Source organism: Cololabis saira, chromosome 10 (genome assembly GCF_033807715.1).
Source record: "Cololabis saira isolate AMF1-May2022 chromosome 10, fColSai1.1, whole genome shotgun sequence".
In the NCBI taxonomy this organism is placed as follows: Eukaryota; Metazoa; Chordata; class Actinopteri; order Beloniformes; family Belonidae; genus Cololabis; species Cololabis saira.
This window is the reverse complement of record NC_084596.1, coordinates 20,640,171-20,663,088: the sequence shown is the minus strand read 5'-3', so window position 1 is coordinate 20,663,088 and position 22,918 is coordinate 20,640,171. Positions and strand designations below refer to the sequence as shown.

At 42.1% G+C, this 22,918-nt stretch overlaps 1 protein-coding gene across 2 annotated transcripts in view; it reads right to left on the bottom strand.

The window, feature by feature from the left end:
* Positions 1–19,217, bottom strand: part of skila (SKI-like proto-oncogene a) — a 33,973-nt gene extending 14,756 nt beyond the window's left edge. For both annotated transcript variants that reach the window (XM_061731974.1, XM_061731975.1), the window contains exon 1: positions 17,935–19,217. In XM_061731974.1, coding sequence (XP_061587958.1) covers positions 17,935–19,059 — 1,125 coding nt within the window. In that variant the 5' untranslated portion in view covers positions 19,060–19,217. The remainder of the gene's footprint in view (positions 1–17,934) is intronic.
* Between the last annotated feature and the right edge of the window lie 3,701 nt (positions 19,218–22,918).

Genomic DNA, 22,918 nt, shown 5'->3' with positions numbered 1-22,918 from the left:
ATTTTTCACATCTGAAAAATGTGGCTAAATCGCATGTAAACGCAAACATTTCAATGTGCATGTTTCTGAAAACAAAAACTACAGCTTCCACCAAGGTATGTGTGATCTACTGTTGTGCTGCATGTCAGGGATAGTCCCCTTATTTTCAAGGACATGGATGAATGAGCATGTGCATGCAAATGTAAAAGGCTGGAGCTGCATGCATCGCCAGGTGTGTGTGTGTGTGTACACAGAAGGGGGCTCGTCCATTTACAACTACTTGTGGTTGGTGGTTATTCATTCGCTCTCTCTCTCTCTCTCTGGCACTCTCTCTCTCTCTCTCTCTTTTGCTCTCCAGAAGGCAGCACTGCAGCACTCAGAGGAAAGAGGGAGGGGGCAAAGAGTTAGCCGAGGGAGGGTGGAATGATGGGACAAGCTAGAGATAGAGGGGAGGAGAGGAGTAAAGAAGAGTTGACAGAAATGGGCAAAGAAAAAAAAAGCCCACTGCAGTAGTGGGGAGACGTGTTTGGTCCTTTCTCGCTCACTTCTTGTGCGTGTAACCCTGTTTATTGGGAGCACTCTGTACTAGTTTTTTCTCACTCTGTGTGTGTGACAAACACAGACAACCTGACAAACTCCAGGTCATTTGTAGGTCTTTCATTTACTTGACCCTCAAGACTCCAGATGCTCGGTTACCGGGACCAGAGTAGCTCATTAAATGTGTGTTTGCCTGTATCAATGAGGACTAATCAGGCTGACCGGACAATAAGAGGGGGATGGGTGTGTGTGTGTGTGAGAGAACATTTCTTGTTGGGTCCTCAGTTTGGGGACTCAGAGCTAGGTGTATGGTTCAGACCGAAGTGTAAACAGAGAGGGCGAGTAAAAGAGGCAGTCTACACATGAGTGTTTAAGTATGTGACTATAACACGCACGCACGCACGCACGCACGCACGCACGCACGCACGCACGCACGCACGCACGCACGCACGCACGCACGCACGCACGCACGCACGCACGCACGCACGCACGCACGCACGCACGCACGCACGCACGCACTTGACTAATGGCTTCCTTTCTCTTCCGGTGAGTCCTGCTCACCTGACGTTGACAGTTTAACACCCACGCAGATCCCCCACCCTACATCACCACACACACATAAGCAAACTCTCGCCACTGCTCCTATCTGCCCTCTCTTTTTTAATGAATGTGTGCCGGTGCGAGCATTTACACATTTCAACACAACTGTTCCTGTCCTATCTCTCCCCTTCCACCCCAACTTTGTTTTATTAACACACATCCACATGCGCACACACACACACACACACCAAGCTGCCACTCTGTCCTAATCTGCAGTAATGAAGCACTTCTCTTATCTGGGTTGCTCCTACGACACACTCACACACACACATAAATGTTATAACTACAAACAACCCTTAACCCTGCATGTCTGTAGCCCTTTGTCAGACTGAGGCTCGCCTTATGACAATGAGGATTAGCATTCCACACACTCGCTCATCTGAACTCTGCCCTGTTGTTCCTAATCACCTGCCGTCTGCTTGCTCCTGCGGCTAAACCCGCACACACACGCGCACACACACAGCACGATGGAGCCCACTGCTCCAGTCACACACAGCCATGTGAACTCCTACAATGACCCATTTCCAAGGCTCCAGTTGAGTCTCCCGACCATGAGCGCACGTGACACTTCTGCAGCAGGCCCGCTAATATAACAAAAAGTGGCGTTTTGAGTGCCGTTAAATCCAACAATAACAAGTCTCTGTTTTACACACATCCATGAGTCAACATTACTGTATAATTTATACTTGCATACACAGCTAAACAAGGAGAGAGATCAAGCACGTCAGCCGTTTTTCTATGGCAAATGGCAAAACATCTAACTTGGACCATTTTTAATGCGCAGTTTCCTCTCTTATTTCTTTTTAAAATTATTCATGTTGCCATTTTTTTACGTTTTTATTCATATAGTTGTGTATCAGTGTTAGGGTACAAATTAAATAAAGAGAGCAGACGATTCCTTAATTGGCTTGACATCCAGTCCACCAGGATATTATTCACTAAGCTTTTTTCTGCTGGAGGTGAATGCTTTTAATCCCCCCGCAACGTGCAAACAGATGACAAAAAAAAAGAACAAAAACAAAAGACAACTACCCGATTTCTACATTGTAGAGGATATAAGCATTAGTCTTTATCATTGTGCTCAGCAGAACAGACAGGAAGGAAGAACTGGTTTCTACTTGGTCTATTCTGAGTGCAAGTTACATGATCTTCAGCTAAAGGCAAAGGTGCCAAAGGCACAGTCTGACACACTGCCACACAGAGCGCAAGCAAGTCTGAGGTCAAGCTCCACTCCTCCCCGGTCACGTGGACTCTCCAGATGACTGCTGTCTCAGAGCAACAGCCGCACGCACACACACTCTTACTCTTGGCTATAAATACCCGAGCTGTCTCCACACATGCATAATAAAACAAATATGCAGTTTGCCTATTTCATAGACATGCAAACAATTTGGGTCTAGATTTACAATGCATAAAATGTTTTGCTTTTTAAAATGAAAGGAAGTTCGTTTAGACGGCTTTGTTTGTGAGACGGATGTTGAGTTTCTACCAAGTTGAAAACGAAAATGAGCTTGTGCAAACTTCTTGAACAGAACTGAGGAGAAATACCTTGTATAGATTTCTTATCTTTTCTCTGATTGAAAACAAAAATTTAAATCAATGTTTCAGTCAGTAATAAGCCACTAAAATCATGGCGAAGTTGCAAAACCCCACCCAGGATATAATTTAAAAAAAACACAAACAACTAGTCTCGACAAGCCTGATGGCAAATCTTATCTAGGCCACAATAAAGAGTTCACGAGCTTTTGTCTGACCTTTCATCCCATGGCAGCAGGCCTGTGTGTGCTGTTAAAATCCCTTCTGAACCCTCAAACACAGACAATTATCTTCACATCTGGTCAAACCTTGACATCAGCAGTTGAGTATGAAAACTGGGGAAGGCGTCACAATATGGAGGGGTTCACCAAAACTAACTGTGGCACTCATTCTCCTTTTTTGACATTTCTTCTACACCTTTCTGGACCGTTCATGTGCATGGCATTCAGAATGGTGAGCATATCAGGAGGTAGTGAAAAAAAAGAAGCTTACTCCCCTTTTCCTCTAGCAGGGAGGCGTAAACCTCCTTTACTGGTGCTCCATTTTATTCTACATCGAAAGAGGAATGGAGGAATACGTACTGAAACACTAGAATGAGACACTTGGTCACACCCTGTCTGTTTCTAGACCACATCCTGTACTGCTGCAATCATTAACTGTGTCAAAGATCAAGGTGGAGATATGAAGAAATATACTTCCTGACTGAAGGGTGCAATGAGAACATACCGGAGATGCCTCAATGAGTGATACAGACATTTTTGTCTTTTAAGTCACTTTTTCCTCAGACCACACACACAAAAAAAAAAAAAAGGTTGCTCTGTGTGGTGTAGACTTTGTCTTGTGATGGATATCTGACAGAAGAAAAGTGTGCTGGTCCTTTGGGTCTGGTCTTGGCTTTACTGGAGCCCAGTGCTCTGACGGTCCCACCTGGCCCACCCACCAGAGACCCATGAGGTTTTTATATGGAGGTCTTAATCCAATAAGCCATTTATCCATGAACTGGGAGCCACAGTTTGTTTCAACAGCAAAATCAATGAAAAAAAAAAAATACACAAGAGAATCGGGCAGCAAAGTGGGGCAATTAAAAAAATAAAGCTTTGTATTCTTTGGTACAGGCTCTCTGGGGTAAATAATTGTCAAGTATATTGGCTACAGAAAGACGTTATCACTGATGGTGGTGTTTCACGTACACGCTGAGCGGATTACTAAACTTTGATTCTTCCACTGCAGCTTTGTGGAGAGAGATAAGAGGTATTAAAACCACAGATGAGGACAGGTCTGACAGGTGGACGGCTAGACAAACAGGTCAGAGGGAAACAGGAAATAAAAAAAGAAAAAGGTTGGCAGACCGCCAAGACAAATGAGGAGACAAACAGACAGCATGTGACTGTCTGTCTGTACCTTCCCCCAGACACACATCTGTTCCTCCCTGTTTCCAAATACAAGAGAAAGAACAGAGCCAGACAAACACGCTGATAACCATCAGCTAGTTTAATCATCCTCGTGTCTCGGACACACACGCAGGCACACATACACACAGGCAAATTCCCTACTTATTTGTGGATTTAGGCCTTGAGTGCTTTTTTGTGCCACATGGGCACCAAGTCTAGACGGTCCAACATCCACACATGGCTTTCAGCCTCGCTGCCAAAGTGCTGAGCTCCCTCCTCCACTGCTTAGAGTACCAGTCAGCCATTTTACAATCCACCCAACGCAGCCTTGACAGCTAGAACCAATAGGACCCGGCGGAGACACAGTTCATGGGAGTCTTTGGCTGAAAATGAAGCCAGTTATAGAAGAAAGGTGGTGAGGAACTCCCACTAATAAAGTCACAATGTACTGTCCACTTACTGCAGCTTTATGGCAGACAGGAGTTTAATTTAGAAAGCAGCGGTAGTATTTCTGGAGGATCCTTCACATGAAAGACACCTCTTTACGCTCTCTCGATCAATTTTTCTATTCATCTTGCTCTTTTACTCCCCTGTTTCTCATGTTTCAGAGTCGAATCCCAGACCGTAGCGTCCAGTCTCTAGTTGCTGCAGTGGATTGTAATGATGTTATAAATGGACAAATGGTCTGTGTGGCATTAGACAGGCTACCATAACCCCCCCCTTACACACATACACCATCTATGGCACCGAATTTATGAAGGTAGTGAAAGAATATTTCTACTGCTGAAAATGACCGACCTCCTGCCTGACCACGTGTTTGATCCAAGAGTCTTAAATCAAATGAACCAAAAATATTATACAAATTATAAAATCAAAAATCAAAGAAATAAAAATAAAATAATCGCATCAAATAATTTATTTCGATAACAAGACTTTAAAAAAAAAAAACTTTAAGACTGGTAACTTTTAGTTTGACAACAAAAGTGGTAGACATAATTACCAAAGTCCTTGCTGCAGTAATAAATGTGTTACTTCCTATACAGATATCACAACATGAAAAGGAAATCTAAGGGAATTCAGTAATGCCTCAAATGATCATCCTGCAGCACTGTGATCAATAATACTGAACTGTATTTTTAAATAATGCCATTTAAGCCATACTTACACAGCTTTGTGGTTGAGAAATATAATTCAGCCTTGTAAAGGACAGTTAAGTCCAGAGTGAGATGAAAAGATGAAAATGTAAATTAGTTGCTCTTTTTACTGCAGTATTACAGAAAATCAAGGACAGACTTTCTTACCGGTTTTACATGTCGTTCAAGAAAATACTATGAAGGTTCTGACACCGAAAGGATATCTAACCAAGGTAGGTAACTAGATTAACATCAAGCACTACCGACCTGTTTATATGCACATATACAGTATTTCACAAAGAAATTAAAGTTTATGAGAGCCAGAGGAAGACATTTAAAAATCATTCATGCAGCAAAGAGGACTCTGTCTGAATGTGATGTACATGCGCAGCTCACTATCTCCAGCAGAGCAGCTCAGCATGTGTGCTCCACTTTCCTTCCCCAGCACCTCGCTCCTGAACATTAATTACCAAAGCTGTTAGGGCTCACCTATGCAAGCGAGCCATGCCTGCAGACAGAGACACATGCACACACAGATCCACATGTACGAGTTAACAAACTCCCATCAAACAACAGCTCCATTAAACAGCAATGTGGGAGGATGACGCAGTTTACCGCCAGCAAATAAACAGAGACACGACTAGACACACTTCATGTTCCCAGGAGAACACATCGAGTGAGAATGAGGCCAGTGGGCCCTTGTCTTGTCTGTGGATGACTGTACTCGTCATGTGAGCTTCATCTGGGCTAGGGTGTTAATGTATGTACGTGTGTGATCTCTGGAAAACAGAAGAGAAACTCTCTACAAACACTGAGAATGATGGCGGTAGGTAGGGCAAGCGAGGTTCAGGAGTGGTTGTCATCCAATCGGAATATCAATGGTTAGGTTACATGTTCAAATCCACAACTAGGAACACTACTGCCACAGCCAAAACAAAATACCTGACTGATTTTCTATATGCGGGAACTTGGCTTACAATTCCAAAGGATGAAACAACTCAAGAGTGCTTGGAGACAAGAGGGAAGTGAGAGAGCTGCGGAGAGGACGAGCGTTGCTAAGCAGACTGAAAGCTGAGAGAGGCTGTCAGCAAGCCAGCAATGAACTGTTATCACTACACAGAGAAAGCACAAAATGGAGACATAGTCCGACCTGCTTTTTTGTAATAAATTGCATAGCATCCGCTGAAATGCCACCAAATGCACAATGATAGCCGCTTCAGAACGACTCCTCAGTTGCACCATTATGTTGTAAAGCACATTTATCATTATAAGACAGGCTTTAAATTATCCAATGTCTGTCTCTTCCCTGAAAACAAGTCTATAGGCATTTAAACGACAGGCGGAAATACTTTACTGCTGGAGTTGGAGTTCCTTTATCAGACCTTGTGTGCGGTCATCGATTGAGAGATTGTTTACCTCATCCTCATCACAGAAACCTGTTCTGCTGTAATGTACAATACTGCAGTAAATTTCAATTGTTGGTTGGCTCCTACAATTCATGATAAAACCGGGGAGAGATGCAGAGGACGGAAGAAGAAGGCAGAGTCGGATGGAGACCAAAGCAGGGGCAAGGAGATGCATCTCTTGATACACTTGGTCACTACAAAAGATAAAACTTACACCTAGAAAAATCTCCCTTGATGGTAAAAATCTATCAAGGACAAGTGGACAGAGAGGCTGTTAAACCCAAACAGGCCCTTGGTACCATGACGGAGATCAGGTCTCATTCATATTACATGTGGCGGCTAGGGATGGGCGGTATGGACTAAAAAATGTATCACGATAATTTCTGGCATTTATCCCGATAACGATAAAAAAGACGATAAAAAAACCAATTCAACTCCACCTTTGTAACTATAAATCTATCACCACATTCAGTCTTTGGAGCCCCCAAATCACTGCTCTAAAAGATACTAAATGCTACTAAACTACACCAATTAAAATGAATTGATAAAAAACAATTAAATGAGTTACACCTGTACTGCAAAACTGGAATGAATCAGATCCACCATGTTTGTTACACAAACACGTATCAACGGGAATCTTTCTCTTTCTTTCTTTCTTTCTTTCTTTCTTTCTTTCTTTCTTTCTTTCTTTCTTTCTTTCTTTCTTTCACGTACGTTGTGCGTGGATTTAACGCAGAACCATAAATCAGCTTTTTGACGGTATATCGTGAACGGTAAAATATCGCCCATTCCTAGTGGCGGCTTGTTTGAAGTTTCCACCGCTTCTCTCTGCATGGTAGCTTTGATTTGCTGTCCAGCCTCCATTGAGCTCATCTGTGTCTCTTTCTCTCTCGCGCACACACAAGGTGGTTGAAAGAGAAAACGATTGAGACGAGGTGGTCTACAATCCCACTCGTACTGAGGAACAGCCTCACACAACCTCAAATACTCAAACTTGTTCCCCAGCAAAAGCACACACTCACACTGCAAATCCACCAGCTACCATATCACCACTTTTTTCCCCCAAAGCAATTTTTTTGATAAGCATTATTTGTAATTTCATGCTCTTCATGCATTTATTACATTCACTTTTAATTTAATTTTCCTGAATGTGAATTATAAGGAAAACTCAAGACTTCACTTGAAATCAAAAGTCAGAAAGAGAGAAAAAATTAGGCAACGTTTGAAGCCACGGTCAATTTGACCACTAGACTTCCCCCATTACCACAGAAGGCACAGGTCAATGTCTGCAGCAAGCCTGACAACAGCCCAGGAAAGGCACCGTTGGGTTTGGTAAAGCTCGTTACAGTTGAGTCAGAGCTCTAAGTGAACACACCTGGGCGAAGATCAAACGGAGTGAGAGACGGGGACGGTGATAAATCTTTGTCTTGGCTCCACCGTGACGCTGATGAGTGGGGAGCAGACCGCAGCACGGATGGAGCGCCGTGACTCATGCTGCAGGACAGGGTTGGTGTGGTGAGGAGAGGAAGTAGCTGGTGGTGGTTGGGATTTATGTCTGTGTGTCTGATTACATGACCCTTTAAGTGCAGACTGCAGACTGTGACATCTGCACAATATCCTGTGTGGCTATGGTGATTGGTGTGTGTCATCTCTCTGATAAAAGATATCATCATATGGTCACATTTAAAGCTCCTGTATGACACAAGAGCAAAACTCCAACATCAATGTGCCTTCATGTATGAGGGGCACTGTCTTTAATGAATAAATACAAATTAGGCAGGTTCTTTGTCTGCCACAGCAGCTGACAGAGAAGACGACCATGCCAAGATTTTGCATCATTCAGCTGAGGGCTAAATTTCTTCCCTAAATGTGACTCACTCTTAGAAAGAACTATAATGCACACGGCCTCATCAGGGATCCGGATGTGTCACAGTCTGTTAATTTTGATGGTGATGATAAATAAAATGTCTGGGATTACAAAATGCACATGTCATGGGAACCGGTAAAGATGTAGCGAGACCTTAAGCCACAAAGCAATGTTCTCCAATAGATAAAATCCAGAGTAATGAGAACTCTGTGAGAGCCATGTTTCCCCAGCAGCAAGGCTGTTCTAGCACAAGCCATAGATTTGCACACCAAAGCACTGACCCCAATTCGTTGTGTGGGGACAGTTACATTTCTCCTTTTGTATTAGCTTGATATATGGATGATTAAGTGCATTTCATCGGTTTTAAACACATGCAACACTTAATCTGGCTTCCACAGCATCCAAACACAAAAAAAACACATTACTTATAAAAGATGTTTGTTAATTAACTGCATTTGGAGGTCAACAATTTCAAAGACTGTGTGCTGCTTTAATAATTCCAAGAGAAGGAGTTGAGAGGATGTGGAGGATCCAGCGGGGAATCCAGATCCAAAGGTCTTCCATTAAAGGATCTATAGCAGCTCATTTGAACCACCGAGGGATATGAGACAAAGCAGACAGTATGTTTATGTCCCGGTGTCTGCCATAAGAAACCTCGGTGAGACAGATGAGTCCCATGAGCAGAGTCAGTGCAGGTGGGAATAACAGTGAGATAAACATATCAGTATTTAGCAACACACAGACAGACCAGGTGAAGAGAAAACCTAATTTATGCATCCATCTTTGCAATAGTTCTCTTTATCGTCTAGCCTTAAGCAACATCACTAAGACTCCCGTTGAGATAAGGACTTAGATGGTCCGCCAGCAGTAGAAGGAAATAAACAGTTAGAGGATCTTAGAGGTTAGAAGTAAGTGGAGTAGATGTTAAAAAACGAAAATCCATTTCAACAACAACAACAATGTCACAATGAGACAAAGGCCAGCGAGTGGTATTTAACTTCCAGTGTGAATCTGTGATTACTGGAAAAAAGAATGTGGACAACTTCTCAAGAACACAAAAATAACTGGCTCCATATGGAAATCACAAGCCATTGAACAGGTTGAGAGATTTGGATTAATTTAATATACACAGTAGGGCTGGGCGGTATGGACTAAAAGATGTATCACAATCATTTCTGGTTTTTATCCTGATAACGATAAAAATGACGACAAAAATACCAATTGAACTCCACCTTTGTAACTATAAATCTATCTCACTCTCAGATCTGCCATGTTTGTTACACAAAAACGTATCAACGGGAATTCATCTTTCTTTCTTTCTTTCTTTCTTTCTTTCTTTCTTTCTTTCTTTCTTTCTTTCTTTCTTTCTTTCTTTCTTTCTTTCTTTCTTTCTTTCTTTCTTTCTTTCTTTCTTTCTTTCTTTCTTTCTTTCTTTCTTTCTTTCTTTCTTTCTTTCTTTCAGGCTCATTTCCTTCCTTCCTTCCTTTTCCCTTCCTTCCTTCTTTCCTCCTGCTCTCTCCTTCCTTCTTCCCTTCCTCTTTTCTCCCTTCCTTCCTCCTTTCCTTGTTTTCTCCCTTCCTTCTCCCCTTTCTTTCCTTCCTTCCTTCCTTCCTTCCTTCCTTCCTTCCTTCCTTCCTTCCTTCCTTCCTTCCTTCCTTCCTTCCTTCCTTTTACATACTTTTACATACTTTTACACACTTGCTTTTAATTGATCTTTTAAATTATTTTAAAATACTGTCTGTATTTTGATTATCTTAATCGATCTTTTGGGTTATGTGTTGGTTATGTCCTCACTATGCTGCTTTACTGCTATTGTCTGCTTTACTGCTTTGATTTTTGTCTTATGCCCTCTATTTCTATGTTATGTTTTATGCCTTAAATTTCTTTTTATGTGAAGCACCTTGCGTTGCATTTTATGTATGAAAGGTGCTATACAAATAAAGTTTATTATTATTATTCCTTCACGTACGTTGTGTGTTGATTTAACACAGAACCATAAATCAGCTTTACACAAAAACGTCATCAACGGGAATTTATCGTTTTTTACCGCGAGATGACAAATTCTTATTGTGAGGAATTGTTTTGACGGTTTATCGTGAACGGTAAAATATCGCCCATTCCTAATACACAGGTGCTTTTTTGTCTTAATTTGCTTGTTCTTGCAGCAGGCACAACTGATCAGTGTAGAAACTGTGTTTAACATGTGATGAATGTGTCGTGCTACAGCCCAGTGGGACTTGCCTTTGGATAAGCTGTGTTTATCTCTTTATCCATGATACAGAGGCTACGGACGAAAACGTAGGTGAGGAAGATAAAGCGTCGGTATGGTCCGTCAGCGGGTGTGTCTGCTGTGTATACTATTGCCCTGTGGAAACCAGCATCTCCAAGTTTCTGCATTTATATCTTCATTAATCACAGTTCCCACAGGGAAGGCGGCACAGAGGAGTCTTTCAAATGCAAACACAGTCTCTGTACTTGCACACAACAACGCATAATGGCAGTCTCTCACAGCCCCATTACAGTACACCTCCCATTACAGCCAGCCCCAAACACATACACAACCTGCTCTTCTTATCGTCTCCCAGGGAGATTGGACAGTGGACAGTAAATCTTCTCATCAACACTTCAATTAACCAATTCTAAGACTCCTCATTACTCCAGTCTCATGCAAAACAACTGAGGGAAGCAACTCAGATGTGAAAAGATTCATGTCGCCTTCTCGTTCAACAGTCTTGTTTGGACTTGTAGCTCATTACATAGCCCACTCTTTTCATGTTATCACCCTCATTTTTCCTCAGAAGCAACAAAATGGTCTGATGCCCTGAGGGGCAGGGCCAGAACATAATGAACATGCAAACAACCTGTCAGTCTTGGTCACTTCTAAAGCCTGCAGGACTTGTATCTGGGAGGGGCTCTGGTAGTTTGTTTAGTCTATAAGACTGCTGGCAGACGTGGCAGTGGCTCCTCTGTATCTGGACAGATCCACCGCTGCTGCCGGCTGCTGTGCAAAGCCCACTTCAGTCCCATAGCAGCACATTAACCTCATCTTCTGCTGATGAGGTGAGGAGAGTCCGACCGAAGAAACGATAAAAACTGACAAGCTGCAGCTGAGGTGGAAAATGATCACCTGACACCAAAGGGACATGTTTAAATGTGGAGATGTAATGCCGAGGATATGCTGTATGCTGTAAAATGGTGCAAAACTAATCCATATGCTGAAATGAACTGTAGCTGACGCCTGTGACATGTGAAATATAAAACCTAAGATTCTTTTCCCTTTAGGACAAAGAATGAGAAGTAATGACTCTGGCGCTCCTCCAGTGAGCTGCAATGCTATTACAGCTTTGTAATACTGGCAATGACCTGATGGTGACATACCAGAGGCCCCTCAGTTCAGTCCCTCCTACCTTATGGGGCCCCTTCTAACCCTTTACAACAGGGAGCAAACACTGCCCAAGGCATAAATGCCTGTGCATAGTGGACATGAACACCCCCGCGCCGCGACCCCCCCACCACACTCCATACAGGCGTCAGAAACTGTAGGTTTTTCTTGGCCAGCGTTAAAAGGAGCAGCTGTTTATTCAGTATGAGTGGATAATTGTTCTTTGGAAAATACACAGACAGACACAGAAATGTGTGTATGGGTGTCTTCTTGTGAAACTCAAGCTCGAATGCATGCGATTGGCCAAATAAGAGGGCTGTTACAGGATAGATTTGTGGTTCAGCTCAGGTCTTGCTGAGGTTAATTTTCAACTCAGGGAAAGGAGAGCTGGGCCCCAAGCCCCTAACAACCAAATAGATGTGGACAAGGCTTGTTTCATGGAAGACCACCAAGGCATGAAAGAGTTCGCAACTGAAACAATATCTAGACTGACTTGTATTGGCTTATCCTGAAACTTTCTCCTCCCCAGACTCCTTTGATCAGTTGCTTACCCTGGGAATGGAGATTTTCTGACCCTTCATACCTGCATGTCGACCACACATGACTTCAGCTTGTCTGAAGTTCAAAAGTAAGCCAAGAGACAACAGATGCAGAGATGAGGTTAATTTGGGAAACGGATGCACATGTCTGAACACGGATAGGAACTTATGTAATATCAACTGCAGCCACAATAATGAAGTCTCTTCATTTTACTCTTCTACTCTTCAGACGTTTCCTCTCGTCTGCTCTGTAGATACACACAAGTTGTTGACTTGTTTATGTAATATTGAAGTTATTGGATCATTTAGCTGGTTACTTTATTACTGTTCTCTGATTGGGGCCTGCAGGCATTAACTGTAAAAATACACGTAGGCACTAGGAATGGGTGATATTTTACCGTTCACGATAAACAGTCAAAACAATTCCCCACGGTAAGAATTTGTCATCTCGCGGTAAAACGATAAATTCCCGTTGACGTTTTTGTGTAAAGCTGATTTATGGTCTGTGTTAAATCCACGCACAACGAAGGAAGGAAGGAAGGAAGGAAGGAAGGAAGGAAGGAAGGAAGGAAGGAAGGAAGGAAATGAGCCTGAAAGAAAGAAAGAAAGAAAGAAAGAAAGAAAGAAAGAAAGAAAGAAAGAAAGAAAGAAAGAAATGAGCCAAAAAGAAAGAAAGAAATTAGCCAAAAAGAAATGAGCCAGAAAGAAAGAAAGAAAGAAAGAAAGAAAGAAAGAAAGAAAGAAAGAAAGAAAGAAAGAAAGAAAGAAAGAAAGAAAGAAAGAAAGAAAGAAAGAAAGAAAGAAAGAAAGAAACTGATAGATTTATAGTTACAAAGGTGGAGTTGAATTGGTATTTTTCTATCGTCATTTTTATCGTTATCGGGATAAATGCCAGAAATTATCGTGATACATTTTTTAGTCCATACCGCCCATCCCTAGTAGGCACAAGGAGAACTTTCAGATGTAGAAGAAGGAGATGATGATGATGATGATGAGCAAAGGATTCATGCGTCAGACATGTAAGTGCATGAAACCAAAAGAAAGATGGTTGAAGATGGATTTCAAGATTAAAAAGAGAAGTAGAAGTAGGAAGAAAGTGATAGAAAATACAGCACAGTGAATGTAAAACTAAAGCACGCCGGCCAAAATTCAATACGATACAGCCCAAGAGAATGACTGACAACCAGACAGACAGAAAGAGCAGACATCCCAGGAGCCAGCCAGAGAGTGCAGCTGCACTCCTCTGTGGTAATGAAGTCACTGGTTTCTAAATAGCAAATAGAGGAAACTAGAGAGATGCAGCTGTCTGCCGTCTGTGCCGCAGCCACTCTGTCAGCCTGCCCAGAGAGACAGACAGAGAAAGGCTGCTTTCTCATCTGACTCTTCCAACTCTGGGTCATTACGGCGCAACAAACAAGGCTGATGCAAATAAGCAACACATGTTCACTATGCTGGAATTGTGCTCTCTAAGGTTCAGAGAGGCATCTAGCATCGGCACATCATTCCCAATAATGCAAAAGATCCACTGAGATGTTGAACATTATATACACTAGGGATGGGCGGTATGGAATAAAAAATGTATCACGATAATTTCTGGCATTTATCCCGATAACGATAAAAAAATACCAATACAAAAAGTGTCATCAACGGGAATATTTCTTTCTTTCTTTCTTTCTTTCTTTCTTTCTTTCTTTCTTTCTTTCTTTCTTTCTTTCTTTCTTTCTGGCTCCTTTCTTTCTTTCTGTCTTTCTGTCTTTCTTTCAGACTCCTTTCTTTCTTTCTTTCTTTCTTTCTTTCTTTCTTTCTTTCTTTCTTTCTTTCTTTCTTTCTTTCTGTCTTTCTTTCTTTCTTTCTTTCTTTCTTTCTTTCTTTCTTTCTTTCTTTCTTTCAGACTCATTTCTTTCTTTCTGTCTTTCTTTCTTTCTTTCAGACTCCTTTCTTTCTTTCTTTCTTTCTTTCTTTCTTTCTTTCTTTCTTTCTTTCTTTCTGGCTCCTTTCTTTCTTTCTGTCTTTCTGTCTTTCTTTCAGACTCATTTCTTTCTTTCTTTCTTTCTTTCTTTCTTTCTTTCTTTCTTTCTTTCTTTCTTTCTTTCTTTCTTTCTTTCTTTCTTTCTTTCTTTCAGACTCATTTCTTTCAGACTCATTTCTTTCTTTCTTTCTTTCTTTCTTTCTTTCTTTCTTTCTTTCTTTCTTTCTTTCTTTCTTTCTTTCTTTCTTTCTTTCTTTCTTTCTCATTTCCTCAATTTATCGTTTTTACCGTGAGATGACAAATTCTTACCATGGGGAATTTTTTGGACGGTTTATCGTGAACGGTAAAATATCACCCATTCCTAATATACACATACATATATATATATAAATGCTGGAGCTGTTTTAGTCTAAAGTAGAAGTGATTGGCAAAACCCACGTAGGCAAAGTAATTTTCCAGTAAGTACCCCAAAAAAAAAGAAAAATACGAAGATTTGATGTGACAAGACTTGTCGCTGTCTGTTAGTGGAATCCATCTCTGTTTACAAAGCAAGGATCAGTAGACGGTACCAACGCGCTTCCAGGCACAAGGCACCATTTATGACGCACAAACCTTTTTAAATGAGAGTTTTTAAACGCACCTTCTTCAATCCAAACCCACCTAACAGGGTATGGGACTAGAACGCTACGGCAGAATTCAAGAAAACAAATAAACAAAACCACCAAAATACTCTCCTTGTTTTTGTCTCTTCTCTTCTCTGGGGCCACAGAGATCTCTGATAGAACTAAATTGCTTGCAAATTTGCACACTGACTTAGGGCTGGGCGATATGGACCAAAAGTCATATCTCGATATTTTCTAGCTGAATGGCGATACTCGATATATATCTGGATATTTTTTCTGTGCCATAATTGGGGTTTCCCCCAAAGCATTATAGCATAGCATCTCTGTTAGCTTCATTTTTTTTCTGAGGCAAACCCTTAAAAAAACAAAGCCTCGTGCCAAATGTCACACAGGTTCCTTTATTAACAGAGGTCTGCACAATATCAAAATGTATAAAACAAATGAAATAAAAATAAACTGCCTGTATATAGAGAATAAAAATGCTTCCTGAATAAAATAAAACAAATATCCCTTTCCTGCATAACAATTAAATTGAAATACACTGTAATTAATACAATGTAGACAGTAACAGGCAGACTTTTCCACTGAGGTTGACAGTTGTGCAAATAACAAGACATTTGTGCAAATCTCAAATAAAACATTCAAGTCAATTTGTCACCAAATAAGCTATATCAAAATCATTGGAAAAAAAAAAAAAAAAAAAAAAAAAAATTCAAATTTTTTTTTTAAAATCGATATAAACGATATTGTCTCGTACCATATTGCGTTTGAAAATATATCGATATATATTAAAATCTCGATATATATCGCCCAGCCCTACACTGACTCTACGTGTAAATGAGGCTTTCTGGGAAAAGGTCTGCGTTAGGGGGTTATACCAAGTCCGATTTAGGGGTTAAACCAACACACTGAGGAGAGCCATCTTTCTTAAAAGTAATGCGACTAAATAAGCTGCCTGGCTGGCCTTCAACCGACATCCACTGGGAAGTGGAAAGTGTGAGTCACACAGCCAGTGCAGTGGAGGCGGCTGGACACGGAGTCTGGAGGATGCTCAGGGTGAGAGACACGTCCGTCTGCCTCACTTCCTGTTCAGTCAAACACGCTTTCATTACGCAAATACCAAAACAGAGAGTAGTTGTACTTGGAGGGGAACCAGTGTTCTCACTGAGAGAAGCAGGGTTACCTCTCTAGCTACTGACCTTTCACACGCTCTTACGTCCGCCCTGAAGGGGGTTGAAGCGGTACCCTCTCTTAAAGCCAAAAATCACCTGCTTCCTGGAGACTTCCATGTAATTATCTTTCCAGGAATATGGCCATTTGTGATTTTGTAAGTCTTCACCCTCACAAACTTACATAAATGTACTTACTTATTATTGATGTACGACACCAAACCTTCATAAACAGCGAGAAGATGGTAAAATCTAGTCATTACCACTAATTACCTACCATAAGGAAGGAAAAACAGAGTGGAAATCACCACAGAGAAATGACAGTAACTCATGTTATGGTGAGACTCAGGCTGGAGAAAGCTACAAAGTGTCAGACTGAAAGACAAAGATGTGTCATACTAGCTTCCAGTTATCAACTCATTCCACGCACACACGAAACACACAGTTGCAATGTCTTACACATACAAACACAGAGGCTTTAGGACTCATCCACCTTGACATTTTGTATGTTTTGGTGCTTGTGTTGCCTTGTTGTCTGGGTATGCTGCTGTTTATTCTGTCTGTGCTTCTCCAGTGGTATTAAAATGTCTAAGCATCGGACAAAGAATGTCTGAGTCTTCCAAGATGCATACTTTAGACCCAGACAGAGCAGAAGAAAGACTGTTGTAAAGAGATGGGACAAGAATGCTCGGTCTTCGGCCACATTTGCCACATTTGCACATCCAGTTAAACAGACAGTGGAGAAGAATTTGTCTATAATTTTGGACGCCTTTAGTCACTCTGCAATGTCTCTACTCCACAATCTCGAATATAAACAACTACTTTGTACACATACATGTACATCCAAGCATGAACAGACCAAACAAACAAAAACACAATGTCCAGTGTGGTCAAAGGGAGATCAGAGGACATAAACCGCTTCGTGGCAAAGACACAATCTAGAGCTTTTCCGTCACTGAATGCTTTTCTGTAGACTTGCTGGCCTTGTGGCTTTGATTATGTGCTGACAGAATAAAACCCTCCTCTTTAGAAAATCTCAGCACGCTGGGTTTGGTTATAAGTAGCAGTATTGTCACAAAGATTTCAAGGTTTGATTACAGGTAAAGGAGTCACCTCCATAAGTACGGTACCCCCCAGGTTGTCAAGCAATTCTTCACAGGCTTTCTAAATTATAGATCACACACCAGAAAATGCTTCATTTTGGAAAGCACCAGGTAGTTGTCATCAGTGACAAATTCAAGTAACAGTGACAAAACTAGAAAATTCTTTTTAGGGTTTTCTTAAGAAATTAATAAAAAAAAGAAGAAAAAGAGACATGTAATCAATCCTTGTATTGAAGTCTATTCCTGAGCCTCCTCTTTTTGGCATTCCCACTGACTTCCAGGTGATTTGACGAGACAGATAATGCAATTCCTCTCCAGCCATGGTCAATAAGTCTAATCTAGTCTGATCAGACCAAGCCGGATAGATGTGGTCACCTGTCTCAGCCCACTGCTAATTTTAGAAAACTAATCGTGGGGTAGAGTGTTTAAACATATAAAATAGAGTAAACATGGTACTATTACACTACATAAAAGCCAGTTATTGAGACTTTAAAAGCAAATCATCCAACATAATATTAACTATTATAGTTGGTAAAACACTTAAGGTCAAATGAGGTTGTTTTAAATGTGCTAAATAAATAAAATTTGACCCACTATTAATCTCCCATTGGTTTAATAGCAGTGTGATGAGATTTTACTGTATGCAAAATAACACCAAGACAGTTAGCAGACATCAGGTGTTACACTGAAGTGTACTTACTTTGTCTAGTGATCTCTTGAGCTGATAGTGGAACTTCTCTTTGACCTCTTCCAGCAGCTGTTTGAGCTTGGGCTCCTCGGGTGTCTCCTGGTACTTCCTGGCGAGTTGCAAGTAGCAGGGCCACTTGGCCGAGTCAAAGCCCCAGTGGCATGTCCTCTTATCAGGTGACTTGTGTGAATGCATGACAAACTTCTGCGGCGAGAAGAGCAACTGACACTCAACGCATTGGATGCAGGGCGCCTCGGGCTGGGTGTAGAACTGGGGCACGAAGAGCCCCTGGCACTTCCCCAGACACTGATGCTCCACCTGGAAGCTGGCTTCACTCTCCTTCAGCAGGCCCTGGGCTGACAGCTTACCACTTGGGTCGGCGGGCAAGGTTGCTCCCGGACGCAGCAGAGCATTGCACAGGCGCTGCGCGTCCGTCAGTGTAATGAGGCCACAGGAAGGTGCATTGAACGGCAGAATGCCCAGCACCTTGAGGATGTGCAGCTGCTCGGCATCGCACCGCGAGCAGTAGACGTAGAGCTCGTCGCACACGGTGTTGATCTGCTGCAGCGAGAAGTCACGGAGCACAGAGTTGAGCACCTGGGGCAGGCAGAGCCGCTTCTCGCCCCCAACCACAAAGCAGGAGATGGACTCTCCTTCCAGCAACGAATACGTGAGTTCGGTGGAGCTGTCGCAGGGGACCAGCAGAGGGCCCCCTCCCAAAACAGGAGGAGAAGGCAGGGGGGGCATGCCAGCAGGGGACGGCTCGTGGCCTGTGCGGGCAGAAAAAGCAGCTGGGCCCCCGAGGGAGCTCTGGCTGCTGAGGGTGAACTGGGCAAGCGTGTGTTTGAGCCCGGGACTCAGGTCCAGGGCTTTACCAGAGCCCGCTACGTGCAGTTCGGCCCGGCCCTCCACATCCATGTCAGTATCATGGTGCAGGTCCTCAGTCTGTTCCCTCTTCACCCTCAGAGGTTTAGGAAGGGAGGAATCCAAGCTGCGCCGCTTCAGGTTGATCTCAGCAATCACTCGCTTCTTGATGGGCGCGTCTTCCATTCGCTCCCTGTACAACCGCTTCATGTTGCCTTTAAATGAGGTCAAGTCTTTGAAAGGGGTTTTCAAGCTGGTCTGGGTGCTGGCCATATCTAAGCACAGGGTTCTTTTTGTTTTCTTCAACTCTTGTTTTTCTGTACTTGTGCTTTCCTGCCTTATTTCATCCAAAAGTCTTTTTAAAGTACGGTAATCTTCTGGTGGTTAAAAACATGCATGATGGTTACTGAAGTTTTCTATGTTCTGATCCGGTGCCTGAAAATGAGAAAAGAGAAAACACAATAATTTAGAGAAAAAATGGACAGAGGAAAATAAATAAATTAAAAAAAATTGTAAAACACGCTGTCAAAACGATTAATTTCTTGCAGAGGGATAAACAAACTAAAAATGATGTCATCAAAAAGTGTTATGAAGCATGAAATGCCCACAAGGAGCGTCATGTTTTACGGTGTCCTTCCTCAGGGCTGGAAGGGGTCAATTGGTTGTTAGCTTGGCCCCATAAACCAAATGGCAATTACCATACTTCACACAAACTCAAGGATTCGTCAGCATTTGCATCTGAGCCCAAAAGGACATTTACATTCAAAGGTGTCCAACAAGGATTTTTCAACCAAATGATGCAGTGCAGAGTGAGAATTTAATCAAGCAAATCCAGTCGCCCAGAGTTGAGAGCAAAACAGAGAGAGAAAAATCTCCTCCACCCTGCCCCTTTCTCCCTAAGACATTGTTAATGGTAGACAGACACACAATGGTCAAAAACGTTTCACTTTGCAAATGAAAGTGTCCTTCCCAGGCGCACTGTGTGCCGTCCCCTCCGTCTGCTTACCCCACGCTGACCCCATCAGCTCCACGAAAAACAATTGATAAAAGCGTTAACATCAGTCGACTACCCCTCCTCTCCCCTTCTCCCAGGGTGACGTGCAGCTCTGTGGAAATCCTTTCTTGCTTTCGGATTTTACCATGTGCACCAAATGTTTAAAAAAAACACCCCCTACGTAATAATGGCCACTGCTTCAATACGACAAGACACGGTACGTTGCATTTAATTCCCTTCACCTTGAATAATTTGATTGGTGTCATGTTCAGGGTGAAAATTTCGCGTTGCGGTTATTACACCGGAACTTGAGGATTTGCACGCTTTCTCAAAACATCACATTTCCACTCTGTCTTTCCCCCGATCGAGTGAAACCCTGCAGAGACGCAAACCGGGCTGATGTTGGTGGGCGTTTAAATGGTAAATACAACCGTGGGTCAACAAAAAATAAATAAATAAAAAAATATATATTTTATATGTTTGAACATAAATAATAAATATAAATATATATATATATATATATATATATATATATATAATTTATATTCGACTAGACTGTCCTTTATTCCCTCACTACAAATATAAACAGTATACAGTGGAGTGAAAATAATATATAGGTGTGTGTGTGTGTGTATGTATATATATATATATATATATATATATATATATATATATATATATATATATATATATATATATATATATACATACATACATACATACATACACACATACACATATATATATATTAATTATATGTTTAAACATATAAAAAAAAAATATATATATATATAAATATACACACATACATACATATATTTTATGTTTAAACATAAGGCAAGGCAAGTTTATTTATATAGCACAATTCAACACAAGGTAATTCAAAGTGCTTTACATGGACATTAAAAGCGGCAAGACACAATTAGACAGTAAATAACAAATAAAATGAAATAAAATTATGAGAAAAGAAGGTAAAATAATAAAAAGCGCAAGTACAAGCACATACATATATATATATATATATATACATATATATATATACATACACACACACACACACACACACACACACACACACAGATATATTATTTCCACTCCACTGTATATACTGTTTATATTTGTAGTGAGGGAATAAAGGACAGTCTAGTCGAATATAATATAATATATATATATATATATATATATATACATAAATACTGCAAATGACACCAGCGACCAATAAATGGGGGTGTAGGGGGATCCACCTTCTCCGTGGTTTTCTCGGGACTCCGGTTTAGCTGCTAAAACATCCAATCACATCGTTTCACTCCTAGTCCTAGTGTAGCACGACGCCCGCAGCGTGAAATATCAGTGTTTTACGTGAGAAACCTTCGTGTCACCCCCCACTCCTGGTCTCCCTTTTGCTGCAAGGACACCGCGTATTGCGCTGCCCCCTCCTCCTCCTCCTCCTGCTCTCCCTCTCCCTCCTCCTCCACTTCCTCCAGTCTGTAACTCGGCACTGGTATGCAGACAGTGCGATAATGACATTCACTGTCTGCACTACCGTCTGGTCTGGAGCCGCGGGCCGGCGGGGCGGTGCGGTGCGGGGCGGTGCGGGGCGCCGCTGGCGGGGGTTCCCGCCCCGCTACCGGGGCGCCCCGGTGCCTCACAACACAAGCGGTGGAACACTTTTAACACAACCTTCCACGACGTCATGACAACCGTATTTTAACATAACGTTTTCAATTCAAATATCTACGGATTTGTGGGGAAAAAAGCTGAAATAGTTTTAAAAATGGGACAAAATGGTGATGAAACGGTCAAGCAGCCCCCCCTTCTTCTCCTCATCAAAATGACCAACACATGAGGGATATCCTCCAGTTTTTTAAAACACACAAGGTTAAAGGCTGATTTATGGTTCCGCGTTAAATCGACGCAGAGCCTACGCCGTAAGGGTACGCAGCTACGCCGTACCCGACGGCGTAGGCTCTGCGTCGATTTAACGCGGACCATAATTCAGGTTTAAAAACCACCGTCCGTTGAAGCAGGTCGAGCCAGCGGACCGATATCACGCCGTGATGCGGCGGGACTACGGCGGACTACCGCGGACTAGCTCCCCGCTCTCTCTCTCCGCCGGGTGCGACTCAACTCCGCAATTCAACCCTTAAATCACGGAATAAGATCCCCAACAACACTTCCTCCGCTAAATGTAAAAATACCAATAATACTACTAATACTACTACTAATAATAATAATAACCCCATCCCGTTTGACGGGGAGCACTTGCCTTGGCCGCGGCGTCGGTCGTGGTCTGGTCGGGACTGGATGCTCCTCCGCCGACGGTCAGATGCAGCTGCAGCTCCGCTCCGGCCGCTGCGACGTCACACACACACGCGGGCGGAGAGGCGGAGACGTCACCCGGCTGACGGAAACTATGCGGGGGTGTCTCTCGTCTGTCTGTCCGTCCGTCTGTCTGTCTGTCTGCCTGTGTGCGCGTCTGTCTCGCACCGTCTGGTGCATCTGTTTCCTCCTCCAGCAGCAGCAGCAGCTCCGAGGAAACGCGAGGGGGGGCGACGCTGCAGCTCAAACTGCGGCTCGGGGACTGGGGGAGGTCGCCAAAAAGGTCCATTGCTGGTCTTTAGTAGGTCTTTAACCCCCACTGTGTGCTTTTGTTAAATACTAATAAGAAAAGCATTTGATTGGGGAAAAAACATTTTTACTCCCACCTTAACTTGAAGACTACGACGGAGTATTAGGGCCAAACTAAGACAAAAAAATTGGAAATTACGAGAATAAAGTCATAATATTACGAGAATAAAGTTGTAATATTTTGAGAATAAAATCGTAATATTACGAGAATAAAGTAATATTAAATATATATAATGAATATAACTTCACAAGATGCTCAATATTCCTCATTTTAACAAAGGGAGAAGACTGCTTTTCCTGTTAGAGTTCTCATTAATTATTTTCTCATAATATTACGACTTTATTCTCATAAATTACGACTTTATTTTCGTAATGTTACAACTTTATTCTCATAATATTACGACTTTATTCTATTACGACTTTATTCATATAATATTACGACTTTATTCTCATAAATTACAACTTTATTCCCATAATATTACGACTTTATTCTCATAATATTACGACTTT